The sequence below is a fragment of the Lynx canadensis genome, chromosome E2, assembly GCF_007474595.2.
Source record: "Lynx canadensis isolate LIC74 chromosome E2, mLynCan4.pri.v2, whole genome shotgun sequence".
In the NCBI taxonomy this organism is placed as follows: domain Eukaryota; kingdom Metazoa; phylum Chordata; class Mammalia; order Carnivora; family Felidae; genus Lynx; species Lynx canadensis.
Genome location: NC_044317.1, coordinates 19,398,754 through 19,415,321, shown reverse-complemented (window position 1 = coordinate 19,415,321; position 16,568 = coordinate 19,398,754). Strand labels below are relative to the sequence as shown.

The 16,568-nt window shown below is 43.7% G+C and overlaps 1 protein-coding gene across 4 annotated transcripts in view; it reads right to left on the bottom strand.

The window, feature by feature from the left end:
- The window catches only part of DYNC1LI2 (dynein cytoplasmic 1 light intermediate chain 2), a 37,799-nt gene extending 21,545 nt beyond the window's left edge, over positions 1 to 16,254 (bottom strand). For all 4 annotated transcript variants that reach the window (XM_030297782.1, XM_030297784.1, XM_030297785.1 and 1 more), the window contains exons 1-7: positions 16,123 to 16,254; positions 15,883 to 15,956; positions 13,257 to 13,373; positions 8,539 to 8,769; positions 2,636 to 2,805; positions 1,476 to 1,569; positions 382 to 517 (exon numbers count right to left, since the gene is read on the bottom strand). In XM_030297782.1, coding sequence (XP_030153642.1) covers positions 382 to 517; positions 1,476 to 1,569; positions 2,636 to 2,805; positions 8,539 to 8,769; positions 13,257 to 13,373; positions 15,883 to 15,956; positions 16,123 to 16,229 — 929 coding nt within the window. In that variant the 5' untranslated portion in view covers positions 16,230 to 16,254. The remainder of the gene's footprint in view (positions 1 to 381; positions 518 to 1,475; positions 1,570 to 2,635; positions 2,806 to 8,538; positions 8,770 to 13,256; positions 13,374 to 15,882; positions 15,957 to 16,122) is intronic.
- Between the last annotated feature and the right edge of the window lie 314 nt (positions 16,255 to 16,568).

Below are 16,568 nucleotides of genomic sequence, written 5' to 3'. Positions count from 1 at the left end.
CTTCAACAGAAGGCATCAGGGTCCCCAAAGCCCAATTCCCTATACTTCAACTCCTTCCTCCAGCCAGTATTCTACCGGAGTTGACAATAAGTGGCAAAAAAGTCTGGCTTAAGTTTTGGTACCTTGCTCTCAATGATGAAAGGCAGCACCCATGACCTCACCCCACCTACTTCCCTTAGACTGAAGCAGAATGGCAAACAGTCTAGAAAGGATCTGGGTATATCTATCCCCTGTGAGGTCCAGGCCAAGCACTTTGCCCCAAGGCAGCAGAAAGCTGGCGGTGTACGAAAGAGACAGAAGGCACCTTACATGGAAGGATAAAAAGAAAAGAGCAAATGTACTATGAAAAGAAGCATTTGAAATCACCTATAAGGAACTCACATAAAAACTGCATCCTTTTCCACAACTAAGGCAGGTGTGATAAAGTGGAAGCCATACGTTTTATGAACAATGTACTTATACAACAAGTCGAGGTTTTTCTCCTCCTTCACTGATGTGTAAATCAAGGCTGCTCCATCTAATCAATCTGCTTAAGGAAAACCAATTCACTGCAAGAGACAAAAGCAAACATAGCCAACCATAATCCTCAAAGTACTACTCACAGGCTAATTAGTTTTTGATCAATACATGATCAACAGAAAGTGTTAAAACTTTTAAAACTAAAACGGTAATAATGACAGATGAACTATGTCAAAAGCATAAAGGATGTCAATGGTGGCAGGCCATGTGGTTCATTTTTTAACATGCAGACTGTTGTCTTTTGACCCGTCAGGTTGGTTCATAAGCAGTCAAGTTAATGGCTCTGAGATTAGCCCAGGAAAACACCCTCAGCATATCCAGGGTGCAGATTCTTTCCTAGACACAGATGTTCACACGTGATCCAGTTTATTATTAAGCACATCTTCTGTAAGAGATGGGTACCTACATGTATCAGCACCCTCCACTGAGCTGGACAAGATAAAAGGCCCAGAGGAAGTGGTATGGGGATGTAGCACCACTTGCTACTGTATTTTCACAGAAGTATAACTCAAAAGACTGCTGACGCAGTATCTCTCATGGACACCACACAACATGAACATATGGGAAACTCTTTGTAGCATCTATAACAATATCGTGTTGGGTAATTAACCTTTTTGCAAAAAAGCAAAGTTTAAAAAGATTTCCAAGATATGATGAAAGTAGTTTTGGTAGTAAGACTATCCATATCAGCTTTCTTCTTAATATGAAAGCCTATCAAATGTACAGCATTAAAAATAAAAATAAATGAAAGGCAGACACAAATCAGTAAGTCTCAAATTCCAATACAGTAAAATACAAAACTAATAAAAAGATGTATACAATTTTTCCCCGGCAGAAGACCATTCTAGATTCAGGAAGTTCTTTATCTTTTTGAAGATACCAATCTAGAGGGAAGCCTGAATTAGCACAGAAGGGAGCCTGTGCTCCTGTGCCCTGACACAGCGCTCCAAGGATACACTGGAGGCAGAACCTCCGTAGGTGTGACTGGATGAAGTCAAAGTGCTCGTCCCTGTAATCATGCTCCTTCTCCAGGACACTCACTGCATCACACTGCAGGGAAGACAGAAAGAGAAAGGAGTCACCTCTTTGCTTCTCTGCCTGCTGAGGATGGGAATGGTGTCTTCTACAGAATTAAACTATCATAGTTCCAAAGAAGAAAGCCACAGCCAAGGGTCTAAACATTAATTAGACAAAAGTGAAAGTGAGTGAAAAGAGTGAAAAGTGAAAGAGTGAAAAGCAACTGGAGATTTCTCTTTCATCCTGGGCCACAGTTTCCAGAGCTGCAAAGTGGGGACGTAACAGTCTGATCACCTCACAGTTGTTCTAAGAATCAAACACGGTCACAGCAGGAAGCAGGCCATGGGACATAGCTGTGCACTGCACCCTCCAAAGAACTCTCATCTCACAGAATATAATGTGAATGGCACATTGTGTGGTTGGGAATAAAGTACTTTTAAAATCCAAAAAAATTTTTTTTTAAGTTTATTTATTTTTAAATAATCTCTACACCCAACACGGGGCTCAAACTCATGACCCTGAGATTAAGAGTTGCATGCTCTTCTGACTGAGCAAGGCAGGCGCCCCATAAACCCAAAATGGTTTTAAAGCTACTTTTTTCTTTTCTAAGAGAAACAATTATTTCTCTACGACTCAACTTAATTTTCATTCCCACATCATCATCCTACAGGGCAGAAGAAAGTGCGTTCCCTTCCTTCTTTTTCCAGTGTTATGTTCTTCCTGAAAACCATCTCAAATCCAACAGACTTTAAATGACCAAAACCCCAAAAGAATTCTGCTCTTCTATTTTTTAGCCATCAGTTTAGGCTAGACCAACTGGTTTACGGAGCCTTAAAAAAACTGCTTTTAGTTCTGAGTTTGAATCACTCAATAGACAGTACTTCATGGAGAGATAAACTATGAACAGAGTAATGCCATGTTTCCAGCAGCAACATTAAATGACAATATTTTCTAGACTGACATATTCAATGTACCTTATGAATCCTGAATTAGTCCAACTCTCCCATGGGAAGACACCCAACAAGAGCCTCTAAGTTTCTTTTAGATGGTAATTGTTCACTGGCCAAACCCAGCCAGATTTATAATTCCTGGCACATACCTTTGTGCACACCACCAACACTGGGATTCCCAGGTTATGAGTCAGCATATTGTCACCAAGAGGCAGGGCAACATTTTCTTCGTCAGGACCTGAGGTCAGAGGTCCTCTTCTCTGCGGGGAACCTTGACAACCTTCTTCAGGCTCAATATAGTCTTGAAAATCTTTCACAACTACAGGTGAAAAAGTAAAAGAAAAATCACACAAATAAAAATACACACGCCAGTTTTAGAAAACTGAAAAAGGTAGTAATAAGCACAAAAAATAGAGTTCTGACAAACTTCCCCACTCTGCCTTACTGTAATATTAGGGATTTGGAGGTGGTGATACAAAATGCCAATTCTAACATATTGTCTGAGCATTATAACTTCAGAGCAGCAAAGATATTCCCCTGGACATGTTTAATTATATCCAACTCTTAAACAGGTTTTATTTATTTTTTTATTCTTCTACTTTTTAAAAAAAAAAAATTTTTTTTAATTTTTTATTTTTGAGACAGAGAGAGACAGAGCACGAGCAGGGGAGGGGCAGAGAGAGAGGGAGACACAGAATCTGAAGGAGGCTCCAGGCTCCGAGCTGTCAGCACAGAGCCGGACGTGGGGCTCGAACTCGTCAACCACGAGATCATGACCTCTGCCGAAGTCGGACGCTCAACCGACTGAGCCACCCAGGCACCCCAAGATTTAATTTTTTAAAAAAAGATTTTAGGGGCGCCTGGGTGGCGCAGTCGGTTAAGCGTCCGACTTCAGCCAGGTCACGATCTCGCGGTCCGTGAGTTCGAGCCCCGCATCGGGCTCTGGGCTGATGGCTCGGAGCCTGGAGCCTGCTTCCGATTCTGTGTCTCCCTCTCTCTCTGCCCCTCCCCCGTTCATGCTCTGTCTCTCTCTGTCCCAAAAAAATAAATAAACGTTGAAAAAAAAAAATAAAAATAAAAAAAGATTTTATTTTCAAGTAATCTCTACACCCAACATGGGGGCTTGAACTCACAACCCCGAGGTCAAGAACTGTACGCTCTTCCAACATACAGGGGCTTCCCAGGCGTCCCTTAAAGAGGTTTTAAAAACATCTAAGGTTTTAGTAGTTTCTATTATTTAACAGTTTCTATGAAAAAAGCCACATTTCTTATGTATCTAACATTTTCAAAAAATCAGAAGAGTAAAACCATCTGAATTCCACAAGAACATGCTGTTTTCATACAGCTATGTCTGTACTAAGGAGCACCATCCACGTCTCCTCATCATCCTGACTCTTGTGGACCCAGTGTCATCTTTAGGAGATCCTGAGTCACTGTGCAGTGTTGGCGGACCTGTTCCTAACACAAGAAGGGGTCAGGAGTAAAATGTCCACTTCTTTTTTTTTTTTTTTTTTTTTTTTTTTATTTATTTTTGGGACAGAGAGAGACAGAGCATGAACGGGGGAGGGGCAGAGAGAGAGGGAGACACAGAATCGGAAACAGGCTCCAGGCTCCGAGCCATCAGCCCCGAGCCTGACGCGGGGCTCGAACTCACGGACCGCGAGATCGTGACCTGGCTGAAGTCGGACGCTTAACCGACTGCGCCACCCAGGCGCCCCTAAAATGTCCACTTCTTAGCACACACAGTCACTAGCGTATCAATAGTGCAATCCCATAGGAGGGCCCTGAAGCTGAGAGTGGTTCATGGGCCTGGTTAAGCCAAGTGAACCAAAGCCCACAGACCCATACCTTTTCATGGGTACTTCAAGGCTCACATGTCAGGCCAGAGAACAGCCCACAAATTAAAACTGCTATGAGCTAGAGCAGCAAACAGGCAGCTCTACCTTCTACACACAACAGGACGAAAGGATCAAAATGCCTTTCGGTCTCATCCACAACATGCTCATTAAGAAAATGCAAATAACTGGATTAAAGAGAACCTAGGGAAAGGTGCACATACTTCTCTTCATCCACAGAACAAGTTTCAAACATTTTAAAACAATGAGTTTTAACCGATAGAGATTTTACGTTATCATTACATGAGCTCCTAGAATTAATCTAAAGAGTACAATGTCTTTCCTAAAATATTGGGCAAGTTGAAAACCATCTCAACTGGGGCGCCTGGGTGGCGCAGTCGGTTAAGCGTCCGACTTCAGCCAGGTCACGATCTCGCGGTCCGTGAGTTCGAGCCCCGCGTCGGGCTCTGGGCTGATGGCTCAGAGCCTGGAGCCTGTTTCCGATTCTGTGTCTCCCTCTCTCTCTGCCCCTCCCCCGTTCATGCTCTGTCTCTCTCTGTCCCAAAAATAAATAAACGTTGAAAAAAAAAATTTAAAAAAAAAAAAAAAAAAAAAAAAAAAAAAAAAAAAAAAAAAAAAAAAAAAAAGAAAACCATCTCAACTAAGACCTAAAGTGCAGACATAATTAACATTTCATTTCTACAGCTTCTCTTTAATTAAGCTCATTCATATAATTTCATCGTCAATATAAACACTAGAGATCTCTACTGCATTTTAGAAAAAAACAGACAGAGAAGGGTTTTCTGATTAATTAGTGTGGTTATTGAAGGATCTTGAAGAAATCAAAGGTTCTCACATGAATCTCCTTCAACGTATTTTAACAAATCTTCAACTCATTGAAAAATACAACGGTTTAAGTTTGGGTCATACCTATCACTGCCCAATATCACATGAGGCACTCAACCAGGGATTGCACGACAGTGAGCACGGCAGAGCCTGGGGTGTTACAGGTGAGCTAAGTGGCTGTGGCAGGAAGCAGAGGCGGGCAGCCCCAGAGGTTTGTTCCATAGAACTCCATTACCCAGTGTGCTGCACAAACTGCTGTATTCTACATATGCCATGATATGAAAATAGGTGGGAAGCCCTGGGTTGGACTGGTCACTCTCTAAAGGAATAACTTAACTGTGGCTATCCAGTAGCCATAGGAAATACACATGTGTTTTTAATAACTCAGCATTTCAGAAAATAAGTTGGGAGACAGAATAAGTATTCATGACATAGATAGAGGTTGGTGAAGGGAAGGATAATAAGAACATAGTGAGCACTGTGCAATTCAGATAATAAAATGTGCATTTCCCTTAGGGTGCACACTTACCACAGTATTAACAATTTCTCTCCAATGGTGAGATGGCCAGTATTTCACAGCAGGAGCCAACAGCCCACCTGGGGGCTCCCCCTTTAGCATCACGTAATAGTTGGTAGCAAAAGGGGATCAGAGTGCTCTACCCTACCTGCTGCTATCTCTCTCTCATCTTCTTCTTCTTCCTACCTCACTGATCACCCACTGGTTGCACAGTCCTGAAAAATCACACAGACAGCACCTAATCTTTTTTCTCTATTTGATAAGTAAGGGAAGCCCAGACATAAAGCAGGGAAGACAAGACTAACCTACATAAGCGCCACCTTCTGAAGGCTCTGGGGTTGCTCTGCCTTCCCCTCACTGCCAGTCAAACAGCTGCCACAGATTTAGGACTACTGGGGAACCAAATCCTGAAAAAGTGACCCCCCCCCCCCCCCCATGGAGCAGCTTTCCAAACCCAGCAGACTGGAGACTGGTATTGATTGGAAACTAGGTTGAGTGACAGCCCTTCACTCATTCAATACAATACCTAGAGTCCAATTAATCTGCAAAGAGGGAGTCTGATAAGCAAGATGGCGGCCAACTGCTTTATTAAAATGTAACCTAAAACCAGCACTAACAAAGACATTCCTTCAACATGCAACACAAAGGCGTGACTATCATTCCAAACATTTCAGAGGAAGGGTGGTGAAAACAAGAGAGGCCTTCAGAAGGTTAACGAGAGTCATGAGGCATGGACGAGGTTACAGCAATTGCTAGTTGCCCTCCTATGTCCTTTCTCCTCTTCTTCCTTATAACCAAACCAAATCCGGATACCTAGAACACATGGCCATACAAACTACACTTCCCAACCTCCTTAGAAAGACAATAGGCGTGTACCCTTCAGCCCTTCTTTCTTCTTCCTCCATCCTGCTGCCTGGAACACGGATGTGAAGGCGGTGACAGTTCTAGTTGTCAAGAGGAAGAGAACCACACCCTAGAGATGACAAAGCAATAAGCAGAAAGGAGCCAGGATCCTTGACCTGACTTCCCAGAGCTGCCTTCTAGGCTTGAACTGCCTATCTCCAGATTTCATTTACAGGAGAGAGAAATAAACTTCAGTCTTGTTTAAACCACTGTTATTTTGGTTTTGTGTCACAAGCAGCTGAATCTAATCCTAAGTGACACAGACAGCAATGACGAAGCAAAAAATGAATTCAATAGTTTATGGGAACGAAAGATCCCCAGAGGCAGGCATCTTATCTGCTAGGTGCATCTCCAGTGCATAGAACAGACCTGGTATAAGGCAGACACTTTTCCTATCTGGGAAAGGACAATATCCGTGGCTCAACCTTGTTTTGTTTGTTTTAAAAATCTTTACAAGGTTAAAAAAAAAAAATCTTTATAAGTTTATAACACTAAGAAAACAGATTCAGAGACTGAAATCTCCAGGGCATTAACCCATTAATCTGGGCAAGATGCTAAATATGCAGTGAAAGACAAACAGCTCTTCAGCCTCAGAACTATTCTAAGAAGTTGTCTTTAGGGTCTCTATTCCAGGGGAAAAAGAGGCATTATCTAGAAAGGTCAGCAGCTGAAGGCAGACCAGCCGAGCTGCATAACAACCACTGTAGCACACATGCACACGGCACACCATAGAATTTAAATTCCCCGTTTTAGCTAATGTGGGACAGGAGCAAGAGGAATTTATGACAGGAAGACACACAGCAAGAGATCTGATTTAAAAAGCACATCAAAATTTCTGAACCCTTTTGCCAGTAAGTGTGAAGATCCCGTGTGCCATGCCCTAGAAGCCCTCATTAATTCACTGAAGAGAGTGATGTCATCCTGTGGAAAAAAGCCAGGCTGAGCCAAGCCTGCCCTGGCCAAGATTGCTGCTGCTGAACATTGCCATGGCTCCAGCCCCTGCCCCTCCCATTTCCCTGGCAAGGGGACAGAAGCTGATGTAAGTGCAGAAGCAAGGGAAAGCAAAAATAAGCTTCTGAATCACATTAAGGAAAAACAAAACAAACAAACTTCCTTTAATTTGAAAGTTCTTTGTTGTCAAAAGGACTTGGGTGTCCTTAGTATTAAAACAGCCTTTCATTTTAATGACAAAAAAATGACTTTCCTATTTCTAACTAAAATCATACTTGCTTGATGGCAAAATGAACTAAGGCAGAAGCTGAAAGATTTGTCTCCTTTAAAGGGCTTCCTTTAAACCTGTCAACAAGAGAGTCCCTAGGACCTCAATGGAATCCCAGAGCAATGGACTCAAGCTGCATGCTGATCGAAGTCTCCACATCCACTGATGCTAACTCAGCAGCCAGAGTAACAGAAAAGCAAAAAGACCCACAGACTGATCAAACTTTGAGGGATGAGAGAATAATCTTTAAATTTTTTTAATGTTTATTTATTTTTGAGAGAGAGAGATCGAGTGTGAGCAGGGGAAAGGCAAAGAGAAAGGGAGACATAGAATCTGAAGCAGGCTCCAGGTTCTGAGCTGTCAGCACTGAACCCAACACAGAGCTCAAACCCACAAACACAAGATCATGACCTGAGCCAAAGTCGGACACTTAACCGACCGAGCCACCCAGAAGCCCCAAAGAATCTTTATTTTAAAAAAAGAACCAACGGAGATAAAAAGGAATATGGTTTCATTTACTTTCTGCAACTGTGATGCTTGAGAGTAAGACTGCTTTAAGTACTTTTTGACTATTGAATTTACAAGAGAAACTCTGAAATAAACGGTACAAACAAAACCAAATATTCTGTAAAGGAAGCTTTGTAACCTCTTGACACTGTGAAAAGGAAGGTGGCTTGAACCATCTCAAGAGACTAGTCAATTTTCCAATTGAGAAAATCCTATTTTACTTACACTTCCGTTCCAGCTCCCTCATTTCTTCTGGTGGAATTTTCATTTTATCAATGTGCTCACGTAAAACACTAGCCCATTTCTGAAGAGATTCCATCACAGTCCAAGGCCTAGACATGTCTGCAACAAAAATGACCAGGGTCTCCGGCAAGGACTCAGCAGAAACTGCAAACTTCAGCAGACCTTTATGATACAGGTCTCCATCCAGAATCCACACGTTGCAGCGTGTATGATCTAAAAAAAGAAGTAAAGCGAAGTTACAACCTCACAATGACCATCACCACAGCTGAAAAAAAGCCACATCAAGAGGAACTTAAAAGTGACAAACACAGAATACCATACAAAACGCAACAAGAAATCCTAATCAGAAAAGAGGTCAAGTGCTCAGTGGGCAGTAACCTTTGGTCAAGGTGTCTGATAAACCATTTAACCTTAAAGATTTCTAAATTGTCATGATATATTATATCCACATGTAAACAGATTCCAGCAATGTATAGTAGAATAAAGAGTGAAGGACATTTTAGCTTTTAATAAGAATCAAGACACATACAAAAGCTAAAATGTTCACTGGTCAACTGCACTACCATCTACATAACCCATTCTCCTCAGATATCAGCAATGTATGAGGCAGCCAAGCTGTGCCAAGCAGCCTGTGGTTAAATAAGGTCTTCTTGTCAGGCATACTAAACAGTGCGTTCACATACTACAAAGGGTACCAAAGAGACAGGACCTTTGTGTTTAAATGCCAAGATAAAATCATTACTTATACACACTGAAGTATGAGTTACTGGATGCCTGGTGATATTGAGGAATTAGTTATTCTTGGTATAAGAATATGGTTATGTTTTTAAAAATCCTTATCTTTTAAGGGTTCCTGAGTGGCTCACTCGGTTGAACGTGTGACTCTTGATATGAGCTCAGGTCATGATCCCAGAGTCATGGGATCAAGCTCTGTGTCAGGCTCCGTGCTGAGCATGGAGCCTGCTTATGATATTCTCTCTCCCTCTGCCCCTCTTCCCAGCTTATACTCTTTCTCTCTCTCTAAAAAAAATTAAAAATTAAATTTAAAAAAAATCCTTATGGGATACCTGGCACCTGGGTGGCTCAGTCTGTCAAGCACTTGACTCCTGATTTTGGCTCAGGTCATTATCTCATGGTTCGTGAGTTCAAGCCCTGTGTTGGGCTCCATGCTGACAGTGCAGAGCCTGCTTGGGATTCTCTCTCTCTTCCTCTCTCTCCCTCCCTCCCTCCCCCGCTTGTGTGCATACACTCTCTCTCAAAATAAACTTTTAAAAAATTATTATCTTTTAGACATACAGATGGAAATATATGCAGATGAAATGACATAATGTCTGAAATTTGCTTCAACATAATCCAGTGTGAAGTGAAAGGAGAAGCAGGTGAGAGTATAGTTGAAATAAAATTGGTAAAGAACTGATAACTGTTTAAGGCAAATAACACATACGTTGGGGTTTATGATTCTAATCTATGTTGTACCTTTTTTTGTTTTCCACAATTAAAAGCTAAACATACACACAAATGTGCAACTGCTGACATTTCATGAAACATGTGCTTCCAAAATCATAACTGGATGATCAAACCATAGAAGGTACTTCTCCAAAATGATAATCTATTTTTTTTTTAATTTTTTTTTATTATTTTTTTTTTAATTTTTTTTTTTTCAATGTTTATTTATTTTTGGGACAGAGAGAGACAGAGCATGAACGGGGGAGGGGCAGAGAGAGAGGGAGACACAGAATCGGAAACAGGCTCCAGGCTCTGAGCCATCAGCCCAGAGCCCGACGCGGGGCTCGAACTCACAGACTGCGAGATCGTGACCTGGCTGAAGTCGGACGCTTAACCGACTGCGCCACCCAGGCGCCCCAATGATAATCTATTTTTAAAAGCTTTAGATACCATTTTTGAGAAATATTTTTCTTACAAAAGTGCACTGAGGGAAAACTCCTACAATCAAAAATATCATTTCACTAACTTTTTCCCCAATAAATTCCAAAATATACTTAAAAATCTATCTTCTGCTACCTACCCTTTTTTGTGTAGTCAATTCATTAAAACATATGCTGTAAAAAATTTAATATTCACAACTTTATTTCAACAGCATAATAAGGTATCTACTATCTACTGTCTAGCTATACTCTCAAAATTCTAATACATTTTAGACAGTGGTTTTGGTTTGGGTTCTGTGAATGCCTTCAAAGATATTGCTCTGTACCTGAAGCCCACTGATTTTGATGCCTTCCCCTCACTAAGCATCATTCCTTTCTTCAGCCTCTCTTCCCACTGCCCACTACACATTATCATCCACGTGCATGGAGATCACACATACCACATGTGACGTTAAACAGACGTCCACAACCATGGAGGCAGTGATGCTTCGACATGTCATGCCCTACCACAAACCAGGGACAAGAGACCATTTTTTCTATCTGTGTGATTATCTGCAAAATGTATATTTATAACTCGGTCACATCACAAAAAACAAAACAAAACAAAACAAAAAAAAAAACCCAAAACCTACTGAAAGAAGTATAATTAACTACTGGTAAGGGCAACTCTTCCATCAAAAAAAGACCTGCAAAAACAAAAACAGACCTGCAAGTAGCAAGTAGGTGGCCTAAAAATGCAGAGACCAGGAATTTTTTAAGGCAACCTTAAGGAATCTGAAATAAATGCTAACACGTCCTTCAACTCAGAGGCAAGTAAATATGGTTAATATGATGCTTTGGCATGATATATGCTTATGCCATCTTGATAAAAGCAGCTATAGAGATTCACAGAGTATCTATACCACATTTTATACTTTCAAAAGGGTACTAGAGCTACCACCACTGTGTCTCAAGTAGTCGGCTACACCTAACACGTGCCACCTCTCATTGTGTCAACTTACAAAACAGGTATGGTTACCCAGTTCTACAAATGAGGAAACTGAGGTGCGGAGTGCTTAGGTCAGTCACAACTAGCAATTATGGGAGCAGGACTCTGAACCAGTTCTGGTGGCTCCAAAACCCAGGTGCTTCCACAATAACCACACTGCCCAACGAAAACTGGATGCAAAAGGCTCAGACAATATGAGGCCCTCCCTCTAAGTCTAGCTCAACGGCCCCTCTGTCCCACCCCTACCCGCACTGATGCCAGTGGGCCCAGCTGGGCACCTGAAAGCCTCTGTCTTCCTTATACAAGAAGAGCCCTTGGCACCAGGCCCATCTCCTACCTTTCTTTCACATCTTTCAGGCAACGTTCGGTGCAGCAAAGGAAGCCAGGAGAGTAAGAACAGGTATAAAGTCTCTGGGGTTCTAAAATGACCATTACCTTAACATTAATACAATGCAGCTCTCCAAGCTTTAACAAGAGATCCCGATCCATGACCTCTATGAAATGACTCTTGGAGATCAAAGAATTATACTGCTGGAAGGGACTTGGGTCCAACTTCTTCATGATAGCAAAAAGGAAATGGGGAACCAGAAGTGGTAGGATTTAGTCCCTTATATAATCACCCTTACACTGTGATCCTTACTGTTTAAATGGATAAAGGCAAATACAAAGAAAGTAATCTAAAACAGATATTTCACCCTTACGCTACACAGATAATCTTCCTACATATGAAAAGACTAGGCACCAATGATTATTTATTTTAGAGCCATTCATAAAGCTTTAAAGTTTATAAAGGAAGCATTACTGAGCAGTGGTAACCAAAAGCCATTACTCCAATCCAACTCAAAATGATAAGAATTTTAAGAAATACCTAATCCTTATGAATGCTTCTCATATAATGTTAATATTCCCAACTACCCTGCAGGTAGAAACTATTACTATCCACATTCTAGAGATAAGGAATTAGAGAGAACATCCTCACCCCTGAGCCTCTGTCCTCCACTGAAAGAAACATGGGAAATGAGCATTTCTAACATTGTCACAAAGAGACCTAGAAAATTCTCCTGTGAATATCTGTTAAACTGTTACTCTCTGAATCATACCAATTTCAGATTCTCCACTAGAACCGGCAAAGTAACAACGTGTCCAAATCAATCTGCTAAATATTTCTCTCATAGAAAAGTCCAAAGGTTTTAAAAACATCTTTCATAGTACCTATATGTGCATCTGAAACTTTACCTTCAATATCTCCTTTTAACTGGGGGTTACCCAGAACAACAGCTAACAGCCTCATTTCTCATTTTTACTAACATACTATAAAAAGGAAAGAGGGAAGGGGCATCTGGCTGGCTTAGTCAGAAAAGCATGCTACTTTTTTTCTCTTTTTTTTAATGTTTATTCATTTTTTTTTGAAAGAGAGAGACAGTGTGTGAGGGAGGGAGTGGCAGAGATAGAGGGAGACACAGAATCCGAAGCAGGCTCTAGGCTCTGAGGTGTCAGCACAGAGCCCCATGCGAGGCCCAAGCCCGTGAACTGTGAGATCATGACCTGAGCCCCAAGTCAAACACTTAACCGAATGAGCAATCCAGGCACCCATAAAAACATGCAACTCTTGATCTCACGGTCATGAGTTCGAGCCCCACACTGGGTGTAGAGATTACTTACGTAAATAAATAAACTTTTAAAAAGTGGGTTAAGTCCTACAAAGACATACACTTCATCTATTCCCCTGTGACTAATTCTCTTAGAACTAAACAGAAAATAGGAGCCACAACAGCAGAGTCTGAGCTATGCATTTACCCCTTACCACAGATCAACACATCACTCACCATCTCGGTCCTCATCATGGATGCTGAGGTAGAGATACTCTAGGCCTCTTCCTTTTTTGCCATGCTCAGCTCCTTGAAGTTTAGTCATGAGGGTTGTTTTACCAGAACCATCTTCACCTACGAAGGATGTACAAGAGAAGGCAAAGTGTGCTGTTTATTCTAGGCAAGGATGGGGAATCTTGACACACAAGTGACAACGAAGGTTTCACACAAAGCCTGCTGCTGAGGTCTCACTTGCACTCATCATAAACAAAACAGGCTTTGCTGTAAGAATGGAGGGGGGATAGTGGTGACAAAGGTGACAAATTCCAAGATATAAAATGACATTCTACTGCAGTCATCCTTATTTCACAAGGGAAGGAATAAGGCAGGTCCACAGGTCTATATGTCCAATTTATAAGACATATATTTGGAGAAGTGAAAGTAAAAGGTGGGGTTAGTTTCACACAAAATAAAGTTTTACCACAAGAAAAGCAAGAAATCTTCAAAATATAATTAAACTTACAGTCCAGAACTTTGAACTAAAAAAAGTCTGATCCTGCCTCACAATCATGAAGAATAGAAGCTATTATTCACTTTTGATTTTAGTACCTCTCTTTCATAAGCATCCTGAAGGCTAGGAAACTGATAAAAATAATTACGGACCCAAGCAAAACTCCTAAGCACAATCTCAGTAATTATCAAGTGCCTCCTCATACCCCTCCAACCAACAACCACCTGTACCCTCTAAAGAGAAACCTTAAACATTAAGAAGAACCACCACCCAGAAACATTACTAGGCACCCCTGGTATTTAATAATATGGAATTACAAGACATAAGAATTAAGAAGCATTCCACAGATCAAAGACCTCCTGTCCATCCCCAATGTCACTACTGTATTCAGAGACTCCACATCCCCATCCGAGCTTTGGTGAACAACTCTCAGCCTGACTTCAATACCTGCTCATTTTGAGCCACCTGCAACTCTGCTGCCAGAATTCCCTTTGTAAAACACAGATCTGGTGACCTTGGTTCCTCACTTCTTAAAGATCTCTAAAGGTCCTCTATTACCTTCTGCAGTGATCACCACCTAAAGAAGACCATAAGCTCCCCTCAAAAATGCTGGGAGGGGCACTTAGGTGGCTCAGTCGGTTAAGCATCCGACTTCGGCTCAAGTCATGATCTCGTGGTCCGTGGGTTCGAGCCCCGCGTCAGGCTCTGTGCTGACAGCTCGGGGCCTGGAGCCTGCTTCAGATTCTGTGTCTCCCTCTCTCTCTCTGACCCTCCCCCATTCATGCTCTGTCTCTGTCTCAAAAATAAACAAACATTAAAAAACAAACAAACAGGGGCGCCTGGGTGGCTCAGTCGGTTAAGCGTCCGACTTCGGCTCAGGTCACGATCTCGCAGTCCGTGAGTTCGAGCCCTGCGTCGGGCTCTGGGCTGATGGCTCAGAGCCTGGAGCCTGCTTCCGATTCTGTGTCTCCCTCTCTCTCTGTCCCTCCCCCATTCATGCTCTGTCTCTCTCTGTCTCAAAAATAAATAAAAGTTAAAAAAAAAATTAAAAAATAAATAAATAAATAAAATAACAAACAAACAAACAAACAAAACCACTGGGAAAACCACCCTCACAGTGATTCCCAAGAGGATTAGGGGATGGAAGTGAAACAAAGGCCTTGAGAATCAGGGGCCTCCAGGAAAAAGCATTATCAACTCTTCAGCCTTCCACGATCTGACCCAACTTATCTCATCAGTCACCTACAAGGAGCTTCTGGCATCTTCCAAACCCCCACACTTTCCTGTCACTTCTGTGTCACTGCAAACACTCTGTGCCCCTGCATGTTAACACTTATCCTTCAAAACACCTGACCCCTAAAGTACCCTCTTGCAAAACAGCATCAAATAATGTGATGCCCTACAATAATCTTCCCATGCCAGCATGGTGTAGTGTAATTACCAACATATCTGTCTCTCTTGTGCAATGTGTGAGGGATGCCTGTGCTCTCCAGTGCCCAGCCGATAGGAATCTCTCAACAAATGGATTCTCTGGATGAATGAACCTGATCAAACTCCCTCACTTATGGACAGAAACTGAGACCAGACACAATAAGGGACCTGACCCAGGGAACCCAGCAGTGAGGGCTGGAATAATGCAGTCAAGTCCCTAGTGAGGACCCCAGGACCTCCTGTCCTTTGCAGAGTCTCTGCGACTGTGCCCTGCTCATGAAGATGGAGGAACGGTTCCGGTGGCATCTCCCCATACCCCTGACTCCCAAGTCACCTCATTTCCCCCCACCTCCTCCACCTAACCTTCTCATATACTCATCCCCCTCTCCACACCTGCAATTTGGTAAACTTTGAGACTATGACCACACAGAACCAGTGACATTTAAAGTAAGGCTGATGTTGCGGCCAAATGACTAAGGAATGTGCCGACAACTCCACGCCAGCATCACTGACTCTCCAAAAGAGATATCCCAACCTCAGGCACGGTGGACTTGGCCACTCTCCGGCTGTCCAGCCAGGATCTCCAAGCCCTCCTGGGCGAGGCAGGCTGCGGGCAGGAGAAAGGAAGGCTGGGACCTGTGAGAGGGGCGCCCGTCTCGCCCACCCCAGCTCCCCGGGCAACGCCCCACCTCCGGCGCTCACCGAAGACCAGGATGTTCTTGCCGGACGGCAGCTTGGATCTAGCGCGAGTGGACACCTCGCTCAGAATCGAGGACCTGTGGCGATAACAGCAAAGCGGTCAGTCCAAGGGCTAGCCTGGACCTGACTGGCCCGCAACGGCCCGTCAGTCTGTCCGACGGTGCAGCCCAGTCCGGACAGCTCCCCACTCGGCCGCACACTCCCCGGCCCCGCCGGCCCCGCCCGGCCGCCTCGCGGTCTTACCATAGGCTCTGGCCCTCTTCCTCCTCGCTGGTCAGGTCGCCGGCAGCCGCCACGGCGGGCCCGTTGGGGCCCAGCAGCAGCTTCTTCTCCACCCCCACCGGCGCCATCTTGCCAACTGCAGCCACAAAGAGGGCCCTCCCCCGGGTCCGCCGAGGACCCGCGAGGACCCTGGCCGGGCCGCCCACTCTCCGCCGCCCTCGCGCCGCCCCTCGCGCCGCCCACCCCGCAGGGTCCGCACCGCCCGCCGCGCTTCGCTGGGCCCACGAAGGTCCGCCAGCTCCCACAGGGTCGTGAGGCCGCTGCGGCGGCGGAAGGTGGGGGGCGGTCAGGCAACAGCCGGGGCAGCCATGCGCAGAGAGGCGACGGCGGCGGGACCTGGAGCCGCCGGGACGGAGGGCGCGCGGGCGGCCTCTGCCGGCCAAGGGGAGTAGTGGCACTAGCCTCGG